This window comes from Hyaena hyaena, unplaced genomic scaffold (genome assembly GCF_003009895.1).
Source record: "Hyaena hyaena isolate Hyena2069 unplaced genomic scaffold, ASM300989v1 scaffold_442, whole genome shotgun sequence".
Taxonomy (NCBI): domain Eukaryota; kingdom Metazoa; phylum Chordata; class Mammalia; order Carnivora; family Hyaenidae; genus Hyaena; species Hyaena hyaena.
This window is the reverse complement of record NW_024081073.1, coordinates 632,739-660,295: the sequence shown is the minus strand read 5'-3', so window position 1 is coordinate 660,295 and position 27,557 is coordinate 632,739. Positions and strand designations below refer to the sequence as shown.

Here is a 27,557-nt window from a genome sequence, read left to right as displayed (position 1 = left end):
ACAAAACAGAAGGTAAAAAGTGTGTGCTGCTTTGCTATTGTAATTCATCTGTAAAATTCAAAAGGAAGGCAGCTTAATCTATTGTTTGGGTTGGGATTTGTTTGAATATAAATATTTTATGAAGAGGTGGGAAAAAACTAAAAGTGAAAGAGTTTTAGATGAGAAAATGCTCTCTCTTTTTAATGGATATGAATCATAACTACAAATTAAAAAGTAAAAATAGATAAGAAATTCTATGTCATGATAAAGGGTGCATTATATCAATAATTAGATTTCTTCTATTGAAGCGAAGTTTCAGAATCCGTTTATCTGTGACCTCACTTGGCCACGGAAATGGGGAGCAATCTTATTTAGGATGGCTGCTTGGATAGTTGTCTGCATTGATATCGTGTTGCTTCATACAGTAACCCAGAAGAAAAGGATTGAGATGATTAAATCTCCTATGATTGTTTTTAAAGGCTGAATTGAATGATTCAACCCAAAATTGTATTTAAAAAGTATATAATGATAAACTACTATTTGGTTAGTTAGAGAGATTGGGCCATCCAGTTCCCTCTTGCTCAGAGGGGGTACCTTCCTTGTTCAGTTCTGCCATATATTGATTTAACTGACCCTGAATGTTCTCGGATTGATCCTTTTAATAACTTTTCAAATTAAAGCAAAGCTTTAAAATGAAGGGGGGAGGGAAAGGCATAATCTTGATGAGAGAGATACCACGCTAGGGAAAATGAATATAAGCTAGGCATCTACATCTATGAATTCTGTTGACCTGGTCAGTAATGTGGGTGAGTGCTAGTGATGAGCCAATCAAATGAATGCCACATTGCTACCGTGCTGGAAAATTTTAAGCTTTATTCCATCTTTTCAGATTGCTTTTTATAAGCATCCTTTTGAAGAACAGTAAAATTGGGGTGCCTGGGTGGTTCAGTTGGTAAAGCACCTGAGTTGAGCTCAGGTCATGATCTGATGCGGTTCATGAGTTTGGGTCCCACTTTGGGCTCTGCACTGACAGCACACAGACGGTGCTTCAGACCTCTGTCTCCCTCTCTGTCTGTCCCCTGCTTGCTCTCTCGCTCTGAAAATCATAAACAAACATTAATAAAAATAAAGAACAGTAAAATGACAGTTTTGCAATTCTTTTAATGGCCTTTTCTTAAGAAAATTGTATTCTCAGAAACATTAATGCCACTCTTATCTAAAAACCTTTATCTTCATTACTATGAGACTGAATATAGCCTGAAAAGGCAAATGGGGACAGAATAGCAGCTGGGATACCAATATGGCTCTTTATACGTACATGGTACCTCATTCGGTACTGCCTGGGTACCACAGGGAGGGTTTTTGCTTACTCATATAAACCAGGTGTTTTTGATTTTGTTATTATTGGTGGCTGTGGTGGTGATACATGCGTGTGTATTCTAACGGCAGTGCTAGGAGTGACTGGTGTGTTAAAGCAATAGCAGAGCCCAAAGGGCACTGAATTTAGGACAAGATAATGTTCCAGGCTTTTTTCTCCTTTTACCTCCACACAATAGGCATCTTTTAGGCAATGTTTTAGATGGGGACAGATGTCCAGTAACTAGACACATCTGCCAGTTTTGGAGTCAGTCATTGGAGGCAAAGCAACATATGAAACACTTTACTTCAGTGGTACTTATGAAGGTAAAGTATGCTATACTCAGTAATGACTAGAAAGTGCTTTCTTCAATATTTCCTATAATTTTCTAGAGTTTTACGTTTTTATCTTTTTATCAAAACTTCATGGCTCAAAACATTTACAAGTAAAATTTATGGGAAAATCCATATTAATTGATATAATTGGTATTGATTTTATTCATATTTAATTGACATAGGTACGTATCATTTCTAGGAATGTTCAGGAAAAAGTGAGCAGAATAAACTCAAAAGGAGAAAGATATTTTACTTTTCAAAGTATGTTTATTTTAATAATTTTTTAATGTTTATTTATTTTTAAGAGACAGAGAGACAGAGTGTGAGTGGGGGAGGGGCAGAGAGAGAGAGAGAGGGAGACAGAATCCGAAGCAGGCTCCAGGCTCTGAGCTGTCAGCACAGAGCCTGTCGCGGTGTCACAGGGCTTGAACTCATGAACCATGAAATCATGACCTGAGCCGATGTGGTGCTTAACCAACTAAGCCACCCAGGCGCCCCTCAAAGTATGTTTTAAATTATGAATTCCAAGTTCTATCCACCTAAATTATTTTCTCCCATTATCACAGCTATTGCATCTTCCTTTTCATTCCATTTGATTGAAGACAGTTAGAATTCATATTTACTTGTCCTTTTCATCTTCTTCATACCCATGGTTCCTAAACCAAGAATGAACATTAGAATAACTTAAAAAAAAACCAAACCAAACCAAAGCAGCCATTGTCTTGCATCAAATCCCAAAAGAATTCACATTTAATAGGTTGGAAATAATGTCTTTAAGTAACCCTAAAGCATAATTATAATTAAGAAACACTACATCTTGGGGCGCCTGGGTGGCTCAGTCGGTTGAGCATCCGACTTCGGCTCAGGTCATGATCTCACAGTCCGTGGGTTCCAGCCCCACGTCAGGCTCTGTGCTGACAGCTAGCTCAGAGCATGGATCCTGTTTCAGATTCTGGTCTCCCTGTCTCTCTGCCCCTTCCCTGCTCACTCTCTGTCTCTCAAAATAAAATAAAGACATTAAAAAAAATTAAACACTACATCTTAAACTTTCTGGGATCACTTGCCCATTTGAAGATTCTATAATGAAAGTACCTTCTTCATTTAAAAAATGCACATGAACATAAACACATGGAAATGCAAATATACTTTCATAAAATTACATCCCAACACTTTGTTGCATCAAATTATATGACTCCCTCCTTATGATTCCAAGACCTAACAGTGTACATTTCTCCCCTTCATTTTATCCCAAACTCAACACTCTATTAGCCCTAGTTCCTCTCCCCGGCCTCCTTTTCATTTGAAAATAGACAACTTTGACTATGTTACATCTGGGTACAATTCAGGCCAGAGTTTACAGGTATAATGGAAAGTAATACAAAAACAAGTAGCCTCAAATTTTAGAGCACAGAGAAGGATAGCTCATATGCACTACTGCTTATTGATTAAATACTATGCTGTCTGGGAAAGTGTGGGAAAGGGGTCTCCCTGACAAAGAGGAGAAAATGGATCAAAATAAATAGTTCACGTTAATTACAATAGTGCCTTGGCTTAGTACTAAGAAAAAGTTAGGTGCTTGAACAGACACTAGAGAAAGAATGAGCAAATGAGTAAATGAACGAACAGCTGAAGAACTGGCTGAAAAAAAGAAGCAGAAAGGAGAAAAGACCTTGCTCTTTTCATGTTTAGTTGCCTCATCTGCTAAGTGGGAGCATTAGAAACAGTTTAGGTTCTCTTCCATTCTACAGGATTCCTGCATTCTTCATATTACTGGGTGAATAGAGGGAGGAGATCTATTCTCCAGGGGAAGGCAGGTATCCAAACTGTAGATAAATGGCCCTTGGCAAGAGAGGGGAGTAAAGGGGGATGGCGTATTTGACAATCTATAGTCAGGACAAGCTAAAGGCCAGCGGGTAAATTAAATATTTGGCACAAACTTTGTAATATTGGGGAAGCTTATAAAAACTATTGCTTCAATACAAAAATAAACAAAATTTATTACTTCAACTTCTGAAATAATGAGGCAGATCTATGTGCTTTCACATGAAACACTGTCCAGAATAAATTATTCACTGTAATAAGATCCAGAAAACAGAACACAGAATGCTATTATTTATGTGATGTGTCTACACAGAGCATCTCCGAAAGGATACATGAGAAACTGGTAATGGCGGTGTCTTTAAGAATGGAATCGGGTGGCTAGGAGAAATATTGGAGGGGAGATTTACACTGAGCTGTTATCATTTTTGAGTTCTGTATCATGTGCATATATTGCCTATCTATAAAATATTTCTAAATTTTAAAGTGGTACAAAATATAGTATTAATGAAAATGTAAAAACAGAACCAAAAGTTTTGGTCACCAGCAGAATTATATTTTAAATGCTGTGTTGTAGTCTGATAACATAGGTCTATAGCAGGCCAAAAATAATACATATGGTATATGCCCTACCTTCCCTATTTGTTGCTGTGTTCACCTTTATTTTTTAAATGCGACTAATATAGTGTTAAGACAGTTATAAATAGAAGCCTTTTGGTGAGATGGCACTCAGTGGAGCTCTGCTTCATCCAAATTCATATATGCAACAGTTTCATTAAGAAAAATCACAATTTCTTACACTTCGGAGACAATACTGACCTGCAAGAGGTCAAGTGTACACATGGTTTCCTAGGAGACTACTTTTTCAAGAACTATGAGACAGCATCAGAACACCATTTAGCCATAGTAATTTCCCCCTAGTCTCTAAAGTGGTGGTAACTCTACTAATCAATCTATTAATCTCTCTTGGAATGTGATGCTTAATTATTATGAAATGTCTAGGTCCTGACTGAAATGCAAGATAATCCAGCGTAAGTGATACAAGAAAAATCAATGTGGAAAACAAACATCATTTTTAACTTCATTTATTTGTAGCTTAAAATGTAATGCCATACGATCTTAACAATCAATTAAAAAAGGATTTATATTTGCATAAAACAGAAGCAAAACAGAAGGATATGAAATAAAATGCCATCTCGCTTCAAGTTTTCAAATCAGTACTTAGAGTACTAATATACATCTATATACATTGCAAGTATATATAAATATACTATGAGTAATCTTGAAACCACAATAAATATCAAGTAGGTTTTTAGGCACACGGCATAGGAAAATGCAGAATCTGCATAATTCTTGAGAACGCTGAGTGACTCATTCTTAGATCATTTTCACACATATATTTTACATAAAATATACAGCCATCGAGCACATGATCCCCAGTCACTTCTGAATCTAAACTGTCATCCAGCATTAGTGCCTTCTTATTCTTTGATACTATTGCTCTATACAGCTATTACATAAGAAAATATTTTGCAGTTTTCTTCAATTAATTGTCTAAGAAGGTATCAATGCTACCAAAATAAGTACAGCCTATCTACACAATATGTTCATGGAAATGTGCTTAGAGGCACCAACTTACAGAACTGTCATTGTAATACTGGAGGTTACCCTGAAGGCAAACTTATAAATTTTAAATTATACCATTTTTGAATTGCCAATACTATTAAACCAGAAATTATTACAAACTGAGGTAACACCTGTTTTTTTTTCTTTGAGATAGAAATGCTTGAAAAAACACCAACAGTATTTTGAAAAATTCTGACAAACATGAACTTCATTCACTGTAAGCTTTGTCCGTAACTCTTTCTGCGCAAATGTAAACCAAAGAATCTGAAGGAATGCTGTAGTTGAATTTACATATACTTAGGATTAAAGATCACAGCCAAAGAACACCTGAGATCGCCCTCTGATAAGTGAAGCCTAATGCTTCTCTTAGTAGAGCCAATATTCATTGATCAAATGAACCAAATAGAACCCACTGATATTTCCCCCTGGCTACAAGTCAGATTCTGGCATATCTGGCATATCTGCCATCAGGTACCCTATTCCATATCGTCCATTGGGAGCAGTATCCAGAGTTGGTGATCCACTCTGTTTGCGATAAATATTTTTACCAAAATTTGGAGATGACATCTCACTGGATATCTTTCCATGAATGAGGCTTGCATCATCTCCCTCTAAGTTTACAGGCTCCTTCAGGACCCTTCCTCTCTTATAGGTCACAGATGCTAAATTACCAGAACTATTGTCTATCAGGTTGCAGCGACGAATGATGAAGACGGCTGGCACAGGGAGCACTGCCAGGACCATCAGCAAGATGCAGACAATCATTCCCCACAGTGGATAGCTCAGGAATTCTTCAGATGCCTGTGAAAGCCAAAACACCCATTATTGATTATCCTGCTCTGCAAGTATGTGGGAGGGGGGGACTGTATTTATCTTGGGTTTGCACACAAGGAGTCTTGGGATGTGCTCTGGCCAACAAAAGAGACATCAATCAATTTCCAAGGGTAGGCATTACAACCCTTAGAGTTTCTGCCTCTGCTTCTTAGAATGCTGCCCTCTGTCCATAACACTAGGAAGAAGCCAAGAATGAAAGATTACATGGACAGAGACCAGCCCTCCAAATTTAATCAACTGTATGAGTTAGCTCAGGAAAGACCTAAAGAAGACTCGCCCAGCTCAACCTCAGCACCCTGAGAAATAATAAATCGGCATTGCTCCTGGTCATTAAGTTTGGGGGTAGTTCCATGTTATATGTGCCACCTTTCTTCCTAAAATCTGAAAATCTAAATTTTGTGGGGTTTTTTTCTTTTTAAAGATTTAAATATTTATTTATTTATTTATTTTGAGAGAGAGAAAGCACGAGGAAGGGAGGGGCAGAGAGAGAGAAGGAGAATCCCAATCAGGCTCCACGCTTAGCATGGAACCCAACACGGGGCTGGATCCCACAACTGTGAGATCCTGACCTGAGCCGAAATCAAGAGTCAGCAACTTAACCAACTGAACCCCCCAGGCAACCCCTAAAAATTTAAATTTTGGACCCAAGGTTTTTGTAAGGGTTAACAGTCTTGTTTATGCCCCAATTATGAATTTAGTTGTTATTATATAGAGTTATTGACCATACAAGAGTTAAAGGTCAGAAATATCTCTGAAAAATAAGGATTCTGGTTTTATAACAGCTAATCACTACTTTATTGTTATGTGGCTAATTTGCACCTTGAAAACAGAAATTGAAATAGTCATTGCTAATGTAAAGTAGTTATAACAAAACTTTCCTTCAATATTTACTTAAATTATGTGTACATGGCTAATGCATATTCTCTTGGTATACAGTGTCTGGGATATGATTTAATAAATTTATGTAGGAAAAATATTTCTGGAGGTTTGAGCAATAGGTTTTCTAGAATCAAAGACCCCATAATTATTGGTTCATCTGTGGTGACATAAACACAGTTACTTTAATGAGGACCAAATCAGTGTTTCTCATGTATTAAAAAAAAATCTACAATGTACAGCAAAATCACACATATTTGGGGACAAACAAAATATAAATCTCAAGGTCCTTGCATGAAAACACCACCATTCATTAACAGCAAAATATACTGTGAAGAAAGCAAAAGACAAAAACCCCTAAAATAATATTTTATGAATATTTTTCATAAATTCCTTATTTTGTATTTTACCTTATCTTCAATCCATGCATTATAGCCAGGAGGACTTAATCCCATATTCACAACACTAGCTATTAATAGTGATAACAGCATTAGAGGAGAAATATATTTCCACATATAGTAGTAATATCTGTTGGGAGCAAAGCCCAGCATATCTTTCAGGTCTTCCATAAACCTAAATAAAAAGAAAGTATTTAATTATGCCTCAAGTAACTATTCCCATACCTTAAAAAATGTTCATTATATCAATAGTTTGATGGGAGTTTAGCCATACCCTATGACATTTTATACTGAATCAAAAAATCATATTGGAAGATGACTTATAAATTAAGAACACTTATAAAGTAAAATGGAACCCATTAAGTACTGTGATTTTCATTTAGCAAAAGCCCTCTTAAAGTCTCCTACTGATGACTTTCTACTCTATAAACACAATATTTGCAATACATTAAAAATTCCCGGTCTCTTTTTTTACTTAGTAATAATAAATTAATATCATTCAATATTCAATCAATGTTTATATAATCTAAACTTTCACTTCTTTTCATAGTCTGAATTGAAAGAAGGTCCACACACTGTGACTGACTGATGTATTTCTTAAGTCCACTTTTCATTTCTAGGTTCCTCCTACTTGTCTTTTTTGTTTCTTCCAATTTTTCTGTTAAATCAGCTGGGCACTGTATCTCATAGTAATCCCATAGTCTGGATTTTTCTAGTTACATCCCCAAGTGTTGCTTCATAAGTACACCTGATCCTCCTGTTTCTGGTAATTTAGCACTTAAACCTAGTATTGCTAAGGCTTATGTTGTTGTGGTATCACTTACATGAAATAAAGTTCACCCCTTTAGGTAAACGATGTTAATACTGTCAAAGCATATAATCATTACGTACTATTCCATATCCCTTAGTATTTATCCAGAGATATTTACTGTCCACCCACCAATCCTTGTAGCAATGTTTCTGTAGGCTGTGTAAAAACAGTTGTCTATTAGATTCTTCAAAGAGAGTTCAGAGTAACTATAGTCCCCAATTTCTTGTAAGTTCACAATTGTCTGTGGTCACTACACTTGAATGTGAGTTTTGTAGGATTTACAGTCTTTGGCTTATATTTTCTTTCCTTGAGAACTGTAAATATTTCCTAACTATATACTAGTTACAAAAAGGTTTGTTGATTTCTTATACAAATTTTGATTGTTTTGTTTGCTTGTTTGTTTTAAAGAGGAAAGTGCGAACATAGTCCCCCACTATCACAAATTACGCAGTTGAGGTTCCCACATTTGGGGAAATCGCAGGGGTCAGCACATCCAGAGTGCAATGAATAAGCCTCACCCCAGGAAAATGACCTTCATGATCATGGTATCTCCACTGGCAGGTAAATATGATTGTTTTCTTTATTGTTTTTGCCTGGATAGCCCTTTATTTTTTCCTTTTTTTTTTTTTTTTTTTTTTTTTTTTTGTAATAGACTACATCCTGATGTTGGCCATTATGTGCATTTTTCCAAGTATATCATGTGCCCTTTCAACTTCAAGTCATCACTTATTTCAGGCAAGTTTCTTGAATTACAGTGGTACTGTTCTAGCCACTGCTTTTAGAAGATTTCATTGTACACATGTTGAGTCATCTTTGTATAACTCCTGTTTCTATTTCTTTGCTTTGCTCCTTTGTTATTTCTTCTTGCTTAAGAAATAAACATTTCCTCCTTTCTGGCTTCTAATTCTTGTGAAACTAGTCACTGTGCTTATTGTTTCCGTGTTCATTTTAATTTGATTGTCACTCGAGAAGTGTTTTTTATTATTAACATTCACAATTATTTCCTGAGTTCTATCAGCCCAGTTTTCAAATCTCCCTTTTCTCTAATTGTCATATTTCTTTATTTTAAAAAAAAAACTGATATATGTTGTTCTTTTGTGGCCTCTATCATTTAAAACAATTTATTTCATCTCATTTTGAAACACGGTTAGTTTTCCGTCTATTTTGCTTGTGTGTTTCTGTTTTCTGTAGGGATTTATTCTGCTCTTTCCTCTTTTTTTTTAGAAAAAAGCATTTTTTTCCATAAGATTTTACACCACATTCAAGTGAAGTGAATTTTAAAGATGGCAGAACATTTTATTTTTTTTTTTCACTTAAAAAAACAACAACACAGAGTTTCTTTCTTGAAAGGTTACTATTAGCCTCATAGGCAATGTATGCAGAGCACCGTACCTCATATACAGTAGGAATTTCATAGGTGCACATACAGTAGGAATTTAAGAGATGTAAGTTTAATAACTACTATTAGTAAGAGTATCATTTCTCCTCCTGTTGTCAACTATTATTACTATTAAAAAGAGATATTTTGTACTATGCCTATTGTAAATGACACATTGTGTAAATGGAAATCTACATTATGATTTTAATTGATCCATAGATCAGTCCAATGATAATATCAAATTCTAAAACAGTGCAAGATAGGTGTTGAGGGTAGTTTGATAGAGATTCCTAACTTTGAAATTAAGGTCTAATTTAAAGTTCTGGCTCTATTACTAACATACTGTGTCCTCCTATCTAAGTAAGGCCAATTTTCCATCTGCAATATAGGTATTAGTTACCGCAGGGTATTTTTATGAGGATTCACATTTAATGCATGTCAGACAGCTATTACTACTATTACTATATAGTACATAATTATTAAAGTCCCTCCTCATCTTTGCCTGGAGCTTTTGATAGTATTAAAAACATTTTCCAAACTTTGTCACAAAGCTCCTTCAATCCTGATAATATTCTCAACGTTGTTTGAGAGGACTCTGGTCTTCATGCAACACGCTCATTCCTACTTTACATAGACCTCTGGCAATCTTGATGATAATTAGTGCCTTAGTCCATTTCTGTTAACTAGAGGCAACAACTTTGGAAAATATTGTACAAAGCCTCCAGGAACCTTTTTCTTCTGTGATTACTCTAATGCCTCATTTCACACCAAGTATATATACTTTTGGCATTAAGCAGGTGTATAATTTAGAGGTAATTAGGAAAATAGGCTTTAAAGTTAAGCAGAAATGGCTATGAATCCCAGGTGTGCTTCTGTCCAGGTATATGATGAGTTAGTCACTTGGTGTCTCATAAGCCTGAGAAATGTGAAATGTGGACAACAATAATAACTTAAAACAACTTAACAAGGTTCTTGGAGCATAGCCATTACTCATTAATCTTGGAAGTTACTATTTGATAACTAGAATTAAATCAAAGCTCCAGAATCCTAGATTATATTACTATCTACACAATACTATCTAATCACCTAATAGTGTAATATACTTTATTAAAGGAATTGAATGAAAAAAGAACCTGCAAAAGATTTGATGTTGTTGCAAAGAATTTTCCCTCTAGTCATTCCCCTCCTCTTCTAAGTGAAATAGGTATTGACAATCAGTCTTTCCAAAACAGAGATAAAAAATGAATGCATAGATACTTACTTATCTATGCCATAAACAAAGGAAACAGCAATATTCTCCAAAATGACTACAATTAGCAGAGGCAACGTAGCAGAATAATCATCAAACATTGTAACGAAGTAATTTCCAGAACGTTGCACAAATATCAGGCCAATAATAAATGCCAGAAGACAACAGATAACTACAAAAGAAATAGATGAAAAAATTAAGCTTTTATTCATGAGCATCTTCTAAATTTAATTATTAATTATTATGTCCAAATAGTGTTGTTTTCAATTTTATAACTTGTCAATGATATAAATAGGCAACACCTTTCTTGATACTATGGAATACAATGCATTGGGAGTTAATTAGCTGGAGTTAGGCCCAGATATAATATGAATCCATTGTAAGACTCAACTCATCGCCCTAAGTCTGTGGAAATTTACTTACAAGCACAAATAATAAAGATAGAAAAACTAAGAAGATTTTAAAAGCATAAATCTCTCTAATATTCTTCTCTTTATTAATAACAAAGTGACCTTTTCAGGGGCTCCTGGGTGGCTCAGTTGGTTAAGCGTCCTACTTCGGTTCAGGTCATGATCTTATGGTTCATGAGTTTGAGACCCACGTTGGGCTCTGTGTTGACAGCTCAGAGCCTGGAGCCTGCTTCATATTCAGTGTCTCCTGCTCTCTCTGCCCTTCCACTACTCATGCTCTGTCTCTCTCTGTTTCTCAAAAATAAATGGTAAAAAAAATTATATATAAAAAAATAACAAAGCGACCTTTTCAGGTGGCAAATGTTCATAGATCTTTTCTACTTTTAATAATGTTTTATAGTTTTGGAAGCTCTTTGGAAGTTTTAAATTAATAATGAGACTAATGTAGCTCATAATTGTAAGATTGTGATAACTATTATATTTGATTGAAATATGGTTATTTTAAAGCATAACTGAAAAGAATACGATCAGACCTTGACTTAGCACCAACCCAAATCTCTATTTTGATACTGCATGAACAGATAAGTTGAGAATACAATTATGACAGGGTTGGGTAATCTCATTATCCAAGTAACAGAGAAGAATCTTCCAAAAGGAGTTTTTGGAGTAGTATCTAAGAAAGAGGCAAAAACTTCTAAACACCTACCATTAATATAAAAATTTAGAGAGGGTGCCTGAGTGGCTCTGACTCTGGATTTTGGCTCAGGTCATAATCTCATGGTTCATGAGTTCAAGACCTAAATCAGACTCCATGCTGGCAGTGTGGAGGCTGCCTGGGATACTCTCTCTCTCTCTTTGTCCTTCTCCAGTGTGCGCTCCTGCGCTCCCGCTCTCGCTCTCGCTCGCTCTCTCTCTCTCTCCCCCTCTCTCTAAGTAAACAATAAAAAAACTTTATAAAATTTTTTTAAAAAAAACTTAGATTTCTGGGATCTATAAAATATTCCCATATTTTCATAGACTATTCTCTCACATACACAGCAAAGGACTTGTCAAAAATGAAAGATGACTGTGTTCTACTCAACTACCTTTTAGAAGAGGAGAGTACAAGTAATAGAACAGGTAATGGCAGTTTGGGAGGGTAGAAAACAGACATCCTTGGGTTCAATCAGATGGGGGTTCCCTAACAATCCCAGGAAGTTCAATGAAGTCATTACCTCCATCTCTGAAGCGCTATGCTAGTGGTATGAGTTACATCATACGTAAATGAGGATTATACATAAACATACAATGTAGAGAAGGGAAAGTAACATTTGCTTGGAGTTTATCACACACTGAAATACTTAAATGCTTGCCGCAATATTCTGTACTCAAAGTCTCTGGATGGAAGTAGCAGTGCTTGAACCACAGCCTGTGTCACTTTCACTCTCTCCTACTTATACCATAGTACATGGTAAATAAGAAGAAAGCATATTCTAGGTGATACAGATGGTAAAAGTTTTGCTGGAGATGTGAGAGGAAGAGATTATAAAGAAGTGACTCACCTAATTCCTACTGGACTATCAGGGAAGACAAAAACACATCTGACAAAAGATAATGGAGGAACGTTTTTTCAAGGCGAAATACTACTTTAAGTATAGGTATGATCCCAAAAGACAGGTAATGGGTCAAGGGAGAACATTCACTTTGCTCTGAGGAAACAGATCCTCCAGTGGGGGTCACCAAATACTACCTTGTGGGTCTTCCCTCTACACGGTTGCTTTTCCCTTAATTTTGCAAGCCCTCTTACTACAGGAGGGTTTAGATACGCGGCAAAGATGACAAAAGCAGCAATGATGTTACTTAACATGAACACCAGGCAGGATATCGATAGCCTTGAACGAAATAGAAACTTCAGAAGGAGAGACTGCCTTTTCGGAGAAGATAGGGAGGTTTCTCATTTAATTTCAGCTGAGCTGAGGATATTTAGATATAAATATTTAACAAGCTGCTGAAGTTGTTTTACACGCACATACACAAACTTAGCAGAGCAGTAAGTGATAAAGATACATATTTGAGAGCTGTTTATATGTAAGTCATTACTAAATCTTTCAGAGCTAAAAACTGAACTTTGAAGAACTTATATACTACTGCCTTGCATTTAATATCATATATGTATTCTTTTCCCAATTTGTTTTTGCATCACTTACCAACACGGCTCCTGCACTCTGGTCTGGGCTGGCTTCCTTAACTGTTCCCCTTTATCTCTATTTATATATGCTAACCTGAAGCTATTACTAAAGCTATCCTCTGACCCCTAAAAGACCCTTCCTCTTCCCCTTTCCAATTCAACTTCCATCTCTTTTACTGATAGTCCCATCATATATTTAGGTGACCTTTGCTGCTTCCTAATTCTTAATGTTAAATCACGATTATGCTATCTATCAGTATATTACATGGTGTAAGTCTTATCTACCCCAACTTGGTTTTAGTTATCAGTACTATTATTTTTGGAGACAAGTCTCTCCTATATTTCTGCATCTCTTTTATAATTTCTGTTATATCGTTTACATCCTTTCAATGCAAGGATGATGCAGTACAAAACTGGCATTTTAAAAATGCTTGCAGTTTGGACTTATTAATAACCATCAATATGGAACAATTGTTTTATTTTCTTTCTTATTTAGAAGTATTAGCTACTAGTAGGCCACAAGGGCGATTTTAAATGAGAATTAAATTTAGATCTATCTGTTTCAATTATGCATTTTTTGGAAAAGAAATATTGGATCTGAATGTTTAAAAATATTTGTCTTGTTTACAAAGTTATACATAAACATTCTATGACTTTATTCTAGTGTCAGTAATTCATGGTAGTGATATTACTACTACTAAGAGTGATATAGTAAGTAATCACTCATAATTTATACAACCTATAGAAAATCTATAATTTGCATAGTATATAAATACATAAATAACAAATAATAGTAATACATATTAACACACAGAAATGAATAAAACACTATCTCATTTCCATCTCTGATCTCTCACCAAAAGTAACATGGCCTGTATCAGTTCAATGAAAAGTCAAATACATAAAAACTCACCAGTAAGAATTTCTTTCCTCACTTTGAAAGTGTCCACAATAGGTGTGATGATCCCTTCAATGGTTCCAAACATGCTGCCAAGCCCTAGATTGACCAGCATGAGGAAGAACATCACTGACCAAAAGGGAGATGCAGGGAAATGTGTCATTGCTTCTGTAAAGGCAATAAAAGCTAACCCAGTGCCCTGAACAGCCTGTAAAATATATATAAAATAGCGACATTAGTACTGAATAATGTTAAGTGGTAGCTATATATATACATATGTATATATATATATCAATTACAAAGAGGAGGGTAAACTGAGTCATACTTGAAAATTACTGGAAATAAACAGGCTGATATCATGTTGTCTCCTAAGAAACTGTACCTCCAAACACACTTAAAGTTGATTGCATGATGTTATAAAAACAAGAGACCAGAATTAAAAAAAAAAAAAAAAAAGAACTAACGTTTAAGTTAGTAATTAAATCTGTCTTTATGGAACTCAAGATTTTTATATAAATGATGGCTCCATCCATAATTTCCTGCACATGATTCTTTATGCTTAGTCTCCTGTATAGTTAGCTATCTTATGCAAAGGATTAATGGCCAATCTCTTCATTATATTTTCCTTTGTGGCAATACAGGGAAAGGGCAACAACCAGTACAATGATATTTATTAATGTTCACCTTTTTGTGTTTATGAAAATAAATGACAGTGGCTGAAGAAAAGGACTTAATCAGGACTTGTTAAACATAAATACTAGAATGGCCAAATATTCATATGCCAAAACAATCATACAATATAGAAATGATAGTCATAATTCAAACTCTGTATTACAACATTATACCAGGAAAGGTATCAGACTAATTTCATTTTATATGATGAAAATTAGTTTATATCTTACTTTATATTATTACGGCTTAATCAATGGGATTGCATATTAAAGTAAAGCAATCCTTAATGATGTAAAAAAGTTTGTTCTTTTGATTTCTCTCTTATTTTTTTCAACTTTGTTTGTCTACTTTCTTAAATGTTAACTGTTATTAAAACAAAATCTTAAACTAAAGAAAAAGAAAGTATGTTCTCTGAAATTAAAAATGCTAATTTTGGAACAGCCTAAATATTCCACAGGCATTTTAAAGGTCATTTTCTTAAAAGATGTTTTCTGGGCAATGCATATTTTAACTGACTGATGACTATTGTATTGTTCAAGCAAAACCTACTAACTTTATTTAGCTCATCTTCAATTTGGCAGGAATTGAGATGAAGAGCAGGAAACTCTTCTTCTTTCACTTTTTGAATGATGTCATAAACTAAATGATAATCTTCTGCAGTAACAGATGACAGGTTGATATGATGAGGAATAATGTCCTGACTAATGTTGCCCATTCTCAAAAATTTTACGATCATTTTCGAATTTCTGGAAAATAGAACAACATATTAATGGACATTTATAGGCTTGGGGGGTGGTATACTTTTCATATACTCATGCCATCAAAAGCTAAAGGAAAATTAAAATCCATACTCTGCGATGCATTTCTCATTTATGACATTTGCTTTGAAGCCCAGAACTGCAAACACCACCAGTGTTGCCAGGACAGATGTAAAAAAGTTAATGAAGGACACCAGGACAGCATCGAAGTGGCAATTGTTGTCTCTTTTGTTGTAGCTTGAAAAGGCGATGACGCCACCAAAGCCCAGACCTAAGGCAAAGAACACCTGGGTGGCAGCTTCTCTCCAGACCTTGGGCTCCAGCATCATTTCAAGCTGTTTAAAATTAAACATAATAGAAATCAGCTGCAAAATAATATTTACGAATAATCTACATGGAATCAGTTCTCCTATTTAAATATATCCTAATGATATTTATGCACTCAAAGGTTATTTAAACTTGGGTGATAATCTATTCTTAAGTAGAAATAATAAATTTTTCACTCAGTAGTAAAACAAGAAAAATGAAGAAAGACTACACACAAACATGCAGATGGAGATTTTACTTACATGGAGATTTTCTACCTATGGAGGAATGTTTTAATATCTTTAAGACAAATAAATCAAAAGGACTATTTCAAATTAACTATCTTCAATCATCTCCTACTTATGCCTTTGTTTTCTTCCCAAAGCAAAATAACTTAGCAATAATACCTAATTATTTAACTAATATTCTAAGTTTTGTGTTTTCAGGTGGAAGTCTAACAATCAAAGGAGATAATAAGCAGATTATGAGCTTGATAGAGCGGACTATTTGTACTTTGCATATTCACATTTGTAGTCTTCAAGAGTTGCCTGAAAGCCTTTTCTTTGAAAATGGAAGAACTATAACTATATCATTTCCAAGACACTTTCAGATCCAAACTTTTAAAGTTCTGAACCTGTGCTGAATACATATTTCAATTAACAGCTTTACTTCTATAACTGTGCATAATCAAACCTTTCAAATGGAACAATTAATCTTAACCATATCTGACACAGATGTTAATAAAGTTAAGTTTGATTTCAGTAACAACAGTGTTTAAATTGGTATTGTATCTCTTTTTACTATTGCAGTGAATTTGTTCTCATTAGAAGCAACATCAAACATGGCTAAGAACATGAGTTCCAGTTTCAGATCCTGATTCAGCCATTTCATGATCTAAACACAGTGCTATCTAGAGTAAGTGGCTGCTCTCTCTGAGTTTCATCTTCCTCAACTGAAGATAGGAGGAACAAGGCATATACCAGTCTACCATATTCCCTACCTATCACACTCTTGTGCTAAATAGTCTTTGACATAGATGGACTGTACAGGTAGGCACACTGATAAGTACTTTGTATGGATTATCTCATTTAATCTTCAGAACAATTTATGAAATTTGTTGCGACTATTGTCTGAATAATAGAAAGATTAAGTAATCTGCCTGACGTTACACAGCAGTTCTGGGGTAAAGCTGAAATATGAACTCAAGTAGATTCCAAAATGCATATTTTCTCAAATATTAGGATGTACTGTTCAATTAATTTTAGTGATTATTATTAAAATATAATATTTTCATGAAACGTAATCATGATCATATTTGTCATTTACAGAGATTTAATTAAAATATGCATATAAAATTTGATCTTATTACATTATCATTCTATCCTTAGTACTGATCTAAAATACACAACCATCTATCTCTACTCTACCCACTAGATGGCAGGCAACACCTATTTACTAAAGGCATTATTCAGATTACTTGCAGTTCAGGAACTAAATCTGCATTCACTGTTCTGGGAATAGTTTGTGTGCCTTACTTTATCCCTTGGACAAGCAATGTAAATTAAAAAGTAATTGACAGCTTATCACTATCAGATCAACTATCACACGCACATCTATCTACAGTCAGTGAAAAAGGAAGTGAAGAAAGAACTAACTATATTTTAATAGTGATTTCCCAGTCCTGGTTTAAAATGTTAATAATGCTACAGTTTTAAATATGGGGCCATGTAAAAGTGTCATATCAAAGTATTTAAATTCTAAGATATCCATTTAAATCAAATATTCAGAATTATGTCACAAGCAATAGCCAACTTGTAAAAAGTGATATTCCAGAAGTTTACACCAAAGTTTGTTGTTTTAAACTCAAAAATCTTTCTTAAAATATTATAATACAAATATTTTTCGATATTAAATATGGCCCACTCGAAGCCGACTTAAATTATAATACAGCTGAAATCTATAAATCTTCAATCGTTACTCACGGAGGAGTTCCAACTCTAAATGCTAACCATGACTTTTGAATTAGTCAAGAAAATCAGATACCAGTGGCAGCATTTTTGCTACTAGAGAATGAATACCAAGCTGGAATATGATAGCCAAAGAACACAGCCTCTGTTACATAGTATCAAGGCAGCTGGCAGGACTGACAAAGAATTCCAGGGAAGCTAATTTCTGCCTAAATCTCACAGCAGGATGATGGCTGCACAGTCACCCCTCAGATAACTTCCAATTTCTGAACTAATTTTGAAACTGTATCTTTGTAACTCTGTGTCCGCCAATAATAGTGTTAGCAAATTAATAGTAAGGTGTAACTTCATTTCAGTGACTTACTAAAATGTATGTACACCTCAAAGCTTGTTTTTGTTTCCTGCCAAATCAATTTACCAAAGCCACAAGGGCTGATTAAACAGGTTCAATGTGCCCAGCATTGGGTTCAGCTCTAACATGAATAAAAGAACATAAGTTCTGAGCCTTTTATGGAGCCTAATGAGAATCTCCCTGAAATGTAAATGCATTTATAAAAGTTTCAAAACTTTCCAAACTTGACACTAGAAGTATTATTCTAGGAGGCACAAATACCTCAAAACAAAAACACTGATTTTCTCTGAAACAGGATTTTAGAGCACATAAACATTCTCAGCCTCTATTCATGGATTTTAGATGATCTGTCAATCTTCCAGACATTAAGCAAATTATGTTGTGTTTTTCTGGTAAAAAAGTTCTTAGTATCAGTTTTTTCTAAGGTGTCAATTACTAAAGGTTAAAAACCACTGACTTAGAGAAGGAAGAGGAGTAAAGACGGAAAAGTTCTAAAATATCTCAGTGTAAAAAACTGGAAGTGAATTTACTATAAAAGAGGAATTTTTGAAGTTCACATAGTGATAGTCTTACTCTAGAACAACAATGCGACACTGAAAATGGGAGATGGATGGATATAATTATAGACATATAAAAGCCCTGGTTTTTTTCCCTAGGCTGGTTAACATAACAGTTATAATTTAAAAGGCTAATGTACATATGTTAGAACAATTATCCCTTAAGTCTAATTGTGGGAACATTTTAACAATGGACATAATGCTTTTATGATTGTTAAGCCTTAAATAGAAATGCAGTACATACCTTAGGGGTAAACATGTGGCGGATGCCATCAATTGAACCATTTAAAAGGAATGCTCTGATTAGGAAGCATATAAGTACCACATATGGGAAAAGAGAACTAAAATACATGATCTACAAAGGAAAAGAAATATAGGTGAGACACACTAACATCCATATTCCTTTCTATAGTTAAGGTTATGTGTCCTCTTCTATACTTTGACAGTCTGTTTTTATAGCATGATTAATAATACTATTAATACCTTGTATAGCCATCATTTTAGAATGGCTTATTAGTTTTAACAGAATGTGACTTAAGATCTTATTTGAGATATAATGAGAAATAAGGACTCTCTCTTACTTACACTCCTTTAAAATAGTCCATAGGTATGGTGTAACTTGATTTCTTATAGTTCACAAAATAAGCAATATTTAAGAGAAATGAATAGTTACTGACTCCCTAATAAATATTTACTTTTATTGCTTTAGGTGAAAGCAACATCAAACAGGTCTTTTATTTTCATTATTCGAAATTCCATTATAAGTCTGTAAAGCTTTTGGAGTAGAGAGCGGCTCCTGTTAAGTCTTCCCAAGACTGAATAATTAGTAATGTCAAGGTTTTACTTTCTGCTTCTCAAGTTTTCACACTTAAAGTTAACCAAATGTTTAATCACAGAAAAGCAATTGTCCTAACCAGACATTTGCTGCTTTCTTGACATCTCCATGCAGAAGCCTAACAGGTCTCTAAAACTTTTCAGCTCCAGAAAAGAACTTCTGACTTCCTCCCACAGGTGTCCCCACCCATCTCCACCTCAACAAATAGCCCAACCATCCATCCAGGTGCTAAAGTCAAACACCCAGAAGTAGTCCTCCACCACTGGTAATATTCTCCTAGTTTCCAGGCTACCACTCAGGTTATCTTATTCCTGCTTAACTCATTCCCGGGATTCTAATACAGTTGCAACCAAATGTGAGTTCCTCCCTCCGACCTCACATTTCAGCGCCTCTCTTCCCAGCTCTACCATGCTTCCTTCCCCCAGCTGAGCCCGGCCCCCAAGCCCTTGCTAGCTGCCTCAGACCCAGCTCTGCAGCTTCAGAACAGAGTAGGGCTGCACCTGCAGTCTGAGGCACTCATCTCCTGACCTGCACGACTCGCTCTTCTGTTATCTATGTCTCACCTTCATCTTCAGTGAACTAAAACATGAGGGTCAACCGAATGAACAGCAAAAGTAAAGGATATTTAGGTACTGACACAAATTTCAAAAAAAGATCTTTGATGAGATGAGGAGAGATTACGTGACTTGAAATTTCACTATAAAACACATTTTTATGTTCTTTCTTTAAACACGTTTTTAAAAGCACCACTTTCTATCAATCTTTAATTCACAACCTAGAATGACATGGTACTTGTAGTTTGCCCACAGACATTTATAGCAGAACTTGAGGAAGGTGTGGAGGGCATGCAGGAGTGATTATTAGCCCAATCAGGAGGGGCTCTAATATACTAACTTTTCCAGAAGATTGAATGCCTTTGATCATAGCCAAGCAAACTACAACCCAGGCGGCCAGCAAGCAGACGGTCATTTTCCAGTTTAAGCCCCCACTCTCAGAAATGGAATTGGAAATATTCAGGGCTTCTCTGTACCAGTAATAGGTGGTGGCGGAACTTTTTTCACATTCTGGTTCCACGACTGTAGAAAGAAAGGAAATACAGTCATTTCAGACTAGAAAGAGTAATGAGGTACTTTTTCCCCAGTAAGCTTATATTTATAAGCTTAATATTCTTAATTAATTCTTAAGAATTCTTCATTCTTATTCAGTTCTTAACATTTATAGAAAAGTACTACTATTCTCCAGAAGTATTTACATTCACAATGAAAACACAATGATGCGAAACTGTGAAAAATCCACAGATATGTTTCTTATCACACATTTCTGAAACAGGAATATCTGAGGTTTTTTTTTTTATAAAAGTAATTAAAATACATTGGGTTTACAGCTCTTTCCATCCCCAGAGTTATCTGACTGACTTCCTGGGGCAGACCTGTCAAATTTGCTTGCTGCTGGTCATATGTGACTTTTGACATTAAATTAATCTAAAGTGGCATTTGCTGTAAATGCAAAGAATGTTTTTTTAGAGACTTAGTACAAGAAAACTAATGAAATTATATTAATAATTTTATATTATTTGTTGAAATGTTAATATTTTGGAAAAATATTTCACTGACTTTTTGTTTTAAATGTGGCTACTTGTAAACTTTAGACTACACATGTGAATTTCATTCTACATTTACTGGACATCACTACTATAGGGAATTGTCCTGTATTTACATTCTAGGATTTTAAAAAGGGATGGGAAATCTATGAAACAACAGAACAAGAGGCATAAAAACAATTACTCAATTCAAATTCTTTTTTTCCTATTTTTAATTTTATTTTTATTCTATTATCTCCTTTATGATTACCTGAATGTCCTTTTTTTTAAAAAAAAAATTGTATTACTCAAATATAATTGACAGACAATGTTATATTAGTTTCAGATGTCCAATATAGTGATTCGACAATTTTGTACAGGACATGATGCTCACCATAAGCATAGTTACCATCTGTCAGCATACAATGTCATTACATATTCTTTACTATATTCCTTATGCTATACCTTTCATCTCCATGACTTATTTTCACCTAACACCATGGGGCACAATAACATAACTTGGGAAGACTTAGTGAAATTACATGGTGCCAAAGTTCTCTCTGTTCTAAATCTGCCAATCCTAAAAGTGAGGTAAGCCTGTTATGATAATAATTTTGACAGATTTTTCCACATTATTTTAAAAGGAAAAATATCTCAAAATCTCACTCCCTTGGCAACTTTATGATCTTTATATACAAAAACACATGATACATGTCTTACAAGTATGTGAAGCATTTTTCACCAAAGGACATTGATCCCAAGGTAGAGGTTGCTGAAAAGACTGAGAAAAATAAAACAAACTCCAGCCAATGATGACATTGTAGTAAAGAGCCACAAAAAAGCACACCTGCAAAACAAAACAGTGAGATTACATTACATTTCTCATGCCCATCCTTGGAAATGAGATGAAATGCATAAAACTTATGCAACATTTAAAAAATCCTCCTAATTTCATTTTTATTTGAAACACATTATCTTTTCTAAAAAAGATGTCTCTCATAGGTCTTAACATGCATTATCAAGATTGACCTATATTAATATTTACAGCTTGGTTTATGTTATTAGTGCAAACTCTGATGGTGTTTTTTAAAAACGCAATTAAAGAGGGGCGCCTGGGTGGCTTAGTTGGTTAGGCATCCGACTTTCGCTGGGTCATGATCTCGCGGTTCGTGGGTTCGAGCCCCGCGTCGGGCTCTGTGCTAACTGCCAGCTCAGAGCCTGGAGCCTATTTCAGAGCCTGTGTCTCCCTCTCTCTCTGACCCTCCCCTGCTCACGCTGTCTCTCTCTCTCTCTCTCTCCTAGAAATAAATAAAAATATTAAAAAAAAAAAACACACAATTAAAGAGCTGAATAGAAATACATAAACTCAAAGGTTTCATATAAATGTAAACTATTCAATTACAAACCCTGTAAAAATTGTATGGCATATACCATACCAGGAAACTTACTACACAACTTGCAAATCCAATGCCACCCAGTTTAGGGCTTATGTAATTCCATACACCAATGCTTCCTCGCCGAATTCTTTGACCCACAGAAAGTTCCAGGAAAAAAAGAGGAATACCTATTACCAGAAGCAGTATTAAATATGGCAAAAGATAGGCACCTACAGAGACAAGAACAAATAAAATAGATTATATTTAACAGTAACAGTAGAGAATACACTAATTTTGAAAGTCTCATAAAATACAATATTTGAACTTCTATACAGTATAGTTACAAAGGACTTTAAAAGAAAATGAAGTTTCATCATTTTAAACTTTCTGGTATTTGAAACCCAAATTTGACTGCTACAAAGGGTTTTATTTTAAAAAATAAAATTGTGATTAAAGTAAGAAAACAGTTTTTAGTTTCATTTTATTGAGAGAGTATGACTTCATTTTCCATAAAAATAATTGATTTCTTAAAATTAATTGTTTTCTCAACTAGGTTTCACAAACTTCTAGAAATCTTATTCACAGAATGCTCATCAAGTGATTTATTAAATCTACTCAAACTTATATAAATCAAGCATTCCAAGTTAGATAAATTAGAGTGAATGAGATTTTATAGTATTAAAGCTGACTTTTCTCCCTGAATAACACCAGGGGAGAAGTGGCTGACAAGATTGAAAAAAGAAAAAGAACTTCTACCTCAGACAAATGTGATTTTTCCCCCATACGTACTTCATTTACCAAGTACATTTCAGGAATTTTTTGTTTTCCAAAATTCTGTGAAAGGGTGGTGAGACTGAGTGAAAAGCTAAGGTATGTAATATCTATTATAAAATACATGTGCATATATATATTGTCCTTGTAGTAAGGCTTTCATACTTAAAAATTATTTTATAGCTAAATCTCAAATTAAGACATACTACTAATTATTTTAGAATGTGAATTGTTTGACAATGTTAGTATTAGATTCTATTAATTGATAAAGTTAAACGTGAAATGTATTCATTCCTACATAAGAATACATGTACAAATCATTCATTAAATAACCTCTAGGATAGAATTTCTTCATTCAAATTTCTTATATGAAGTTCTGTCCAACCAGATACTGTCAAGTAAATCATGCAATTGATTGGTGTCAATGCATCAAATGCATTAATAATAAAATAAGCCATTTATTGTATTTTCCCATAAAAAACTATTTAATGGTATTGAATAGATTTTAGAAGTTGTTCAAATTGTTCTGGTGGTTATTCTGCTTAAGAAGTAAACATTAATTTTTTTTCAAATTATTGATCTCAGTATATATCTCTGAAATAATGACTATGTGCAAGAATTTCCCTAATATAGTCATCTATAGAAAATCTCTACTTTCTTATTATGGATTTTCAGTCTTTCGGATTTAAGTTGATTCTACAAATGGGAATGTGATGTAAAGCATGGATGCATGAGCCTATAAAACAGATCTATCAAAAATCTAGTTCTTTAAAATTGTATTTATTTAAATTCAAGTTAATAAACATACAATGGAGTACTGGTTTCAGAGTAGAACCCAGTGGTTCATCACTTACATATAACACTCAGTGCTCATCTCAACAAACGCCCTTAAAAAACACACAATAAAAAAATCTAATTTTTAAAATGATTAGTAACATTCAGGTGCTAATGACCTGGAAATGTTTCCCAAAGGACTGAAAGAACATTTTAAACATGAACTTAATCTTAGAATGTGAATGCATTTATATATATGTGCATGACTAGAGAGGGAGAGAATGAATTAAAGCTGGCGATCTTTCCTTAGTTATATAACTAAGCATGCATGACATTCTCTTAGATACTTAACTTTTCTTCTGACTCAAATTTCTTCTAACATTAACCTCCATATGAAAAATAGGCATAGCTAAGATATACATGAACATTTACTATTTGCCAAGGCACATTTCTAGGCATGCTACATGTAGTTACTCATTTATTCCTTACAAGAATCCAAGGCAGAAAGTACCATTATTATCCTCATTTTACAAGTGTGGGAACTAAACCAGAAGTAAGTTAACTTGGAAAAGGTCATTTGGCTAGAGTGGGAAAGAGCCGAGTTTCAAGGCCAAATTGACTTCAATCGTGAGCTGGTAGCTTCCATATTACGCTATTTATTAAGCTGAACCACTGTACTTTAATATCTTAAAACAAATCAACTTATGCTGGCTCTATCACTTTTTAGTTCTATTATTCATAAAATGCCTCAAGTGACAGATGAATGAGATTCAACTAGTCTGAGGCTGGTTGACTCAACAGCCAGAAAATACTACTCAAATACCCATAAGGCTCAATACTATACCGCATGTTGGATACAGCCTTTTGTATTCTGACAGCACTTTTGAAATAATAAAGTCCACTGGCATTTTATATCACTGTCTAGTATATTTTATTTGAAGACAAGAAACAATAATAGGAAGAACATTTTGGTTCCTTTTACATATGACAATAAGGAGGAGCCACTCTTGCTAATAACTAATTTCTAACTATGAAATCCTTTCAGTTATCCACCAAAACAAAATTTGTGTTAAATGGATGGCAGACTTCAACCAAGACAGCCTCTTTCCTTAATAGTATGGTCAGTAAGGCTCATAAGGTGAAAGGCTTAAAAATCAGAATTCCTCTTTTTCTAGTCTTGGCAAATGGGACGACTCATGAGAAAGAAAAAGCAGGGTAGTACATTGCTGCTTATACCTGACTTGATAAATAATTCCTATGTGATGTTAATGACTAGCTAAGGAGCATACAGTTTCGATGGAGTGATGTATAAAGCATCCCATCACTGACATCAAGAGGTACTGATTCTTACTTCTCAGGCAGATCTGTCTAACAGGCTACTGTTTCCAAACCTGTTGTTTTGTGCCTGGTTGAATTAACTAAGCAAGATCATAAATATATTTTGTCATCAGAACACCTTAGCTTTTTATCTTTTAACCCAAAAAGAAATTTCAAAAATGAATGATTATAGTATTTCATTTGATTTGTACATCAAATATAAAACCATATTTTTGTCTAGTCAACTAAACTATCACAAATTGGAATCAAATACCAAAATATTCTTTCTACCCTTTGCATGATGAAATTCAGTTACTATTTAGTTTTTAATCCATGTACATATATAGATAATTAAATTTCAACCCAAATGTTTGTTAACTTAACATTACTTGACTTTAGTATCCTAGAGAGCTTGTGTCCTACATGAACAAGCCATTCCCTTGTATATATTTTTATTGACTTTTAAGACAACTTTTGCTAAATAGCAAAATAGGAGTAGAACCCAGAGAGGATGTTAATTTCTTTAAAGTTTTTTTTTGAAACTAAACATTATCCCCAAATACTATGGAATTAGGAATCAAATATATATGATATCTAAGGATGAAGAATGTCTGGCATTACATTAATTATTTGGTTAAATCCCTTCTACTGGGATCTACAAAATTCTGGCCAGCATTTGAACACTATTATTATTCTACATTATATGCAATTTTTGTATGGAAAAAGGAAATTATTTCAAATTCAGAGTTCATAAATTGTGGAGAGAAGATTCTTTATGACCTGTTTCACCAGTGTTGTCTTACATCAGAAACTTTAGGTTTTTCTCCAAAGAGAATAACTGACAGGCACAAGGAATGCCTCTAACATTTCTTAGAAAGGTCAGTAATTTAGAGATGTTTAATAACATCCACAGAAAGAATCTGAGAATGTATTACCCTTAAGAAATCTTTCTTTGAGTATTCATAACAAGCCATCTGCCTCTATGGAAACCTAATCTGAAAACAGAGGTGAGCTTACTTCCAACAAAGGAGTCTCCCTGGCTTTACAATGGAATTCATACTTTCTGAAATAATGAGACTGCAGCAACAACAACAGCTGTTTGAAACAGTCAATTACAATTTACTTAGCAACGTATCACTGAACAACAAAAACAAAAACCCCTAAAACTTACCACCTCCGTTCTTCTGACACAGATAGGGGAATCGCCACACATTTCCTAAACCTACAGAAAATCCAACTTGGGCCAGGATGTATTGTAGTTTACTGTTCCAAGCTGGTCTTTCATCTTCAACTTCCAATTCCTCTTCAATATCTGTATCTTTTTCCTCCTGAACATCAACAATTAGTTCACTCTTCTTAAAAGCATCATCAGCTGAGTCTTCATTGGAGAGAAGGTCTTTGACAGACTCAATAACTTCATCGTCTAATTCTCTTTTCACCACCTTGCTATTCTTCGGCATTGGAAAGTTTGGTTATTATTATTTTTTAAAAATCCCTATGATAAATTTGTCAACTTTTTTTTGAACGATGTTAACTGATATGAATAAAAGATGGAGGAAGGTATCAAATAAATCTTTGATTCAAGGTGATATAGTTTGAATGGATCCTGGATCTGTATGTCCAATTCTATAGGTACCTGTAAAATTTTAAGTTGAAAAACAATAATATTTAATGAGAAATATATTTAAAATACTGAAGACTCTTTATTATTAGTTTTTATGAGAAAAACTCTTTCTACAGAGTATGAGACATATGAATATCCTTGGCCCTTCATAGTTTAATGTTAACAGAAGTATAAAAATTGTAAAGTACACATGTGCTTCAGACACATTTTGTTTTAACGTTTATTTTATTTATTTATTTATTTATTTATTTATTTATTTATTGAGAGAGAGGGAGAATGAGCGGGGCGGGGGGGAGGGGCAGAGCACAGAGAAAGAGGGAGACACAGAACTGGAAGCAGGCTCCAGGCTCTGAGTTGTCAGCACAGAACCTGATGCAGGCTCAAACACTTGAACAGTGAGATCATGACCTGAGCTGAAGTAGGATGCTTAAACAACTGAGCCACCCAGGTACCTCCAGACACATTTTCTTTTAACTAACTTCTTCCTTCTTACATAAATCTACTTTGATTTCAGATATACTCTAATGCACAAT

The 27,557-nt window shown here is 34.4% G+C and overlaps 1 protein-coding gene and 1 non-coding gene across 3 annotated transcripts in view; both read right to left on the bottom strand.

Annotated features, from left to right (window-relative positions):
* Positions 1–2,163: 2,163 nt before the first annotated feature.
* SLC6A15 (solute carrier family 6 member 15) overlaps positions 2,164–27,557 on the bottom strand; it is a 43,389-nt gene continuing 17,995 nt past the window's right edge. The window contains exons 2-13 of one of the 2 annotated variants that reach the window (XM_039253166.1): positions 26,572–27,036; positions 22,611–22,768; positions 21,883–22,009; positions 20,478–20,659; positions 18,993–19,103; positions 15,660–15,901; positions 15,362–15,554; positions 14,152–14,344; positions 10,674–10,833; positions 7,236–7,398; positions 5,787–5,916; positions 2,164–2,327 (exon numbers count right to left, since the gene is read on the bottom strand). In XM_039253166.1, the coding sequence (XP_039109097.1) occupies positions 2,278–2,327; positions 5,787–5,916; positions 7,236–7,398; positions 10,674–10,833; positions 14,152–14,344; positions 15,362–15,554; positions 15,660–15,901; positions 18,993–19,103; positions 20,478–20,659; positions 21,883–22,009; positions 22,611–22,768; positions 26,572–26,860 (1,998 nt within the window). In that variant the 5' untranslated portion in view covers positions 26,861–27,036 and the 3' untranslated portion in view covers positions 2,164–2,277. Of the gene's footprint in view, positions 2,328–4,992; positions 5,917–7,235; positions 7,399–10,673; positions 10,834–14,151; positions 14,345–15,361; positions 15,555–15,659; positions 15,902–18,992; positions 19,104–20,477; positions 20,660–21,882; positions 22,010–22,610; positions 22,769–26,571; positions 27,037–27,557 lie in introns of those variants that run through there. The other variant, XM_039253165.1, reaches the window with a different exon arrangement.
* LOC120245938 lies at positions 8,440–8,603 on the bottom strand. Its single transcript, XR_005531936.1, has one exon. It is a non-coding gene; the product is annotated as a U1 spliceosomal RNA (small nuclear RNA).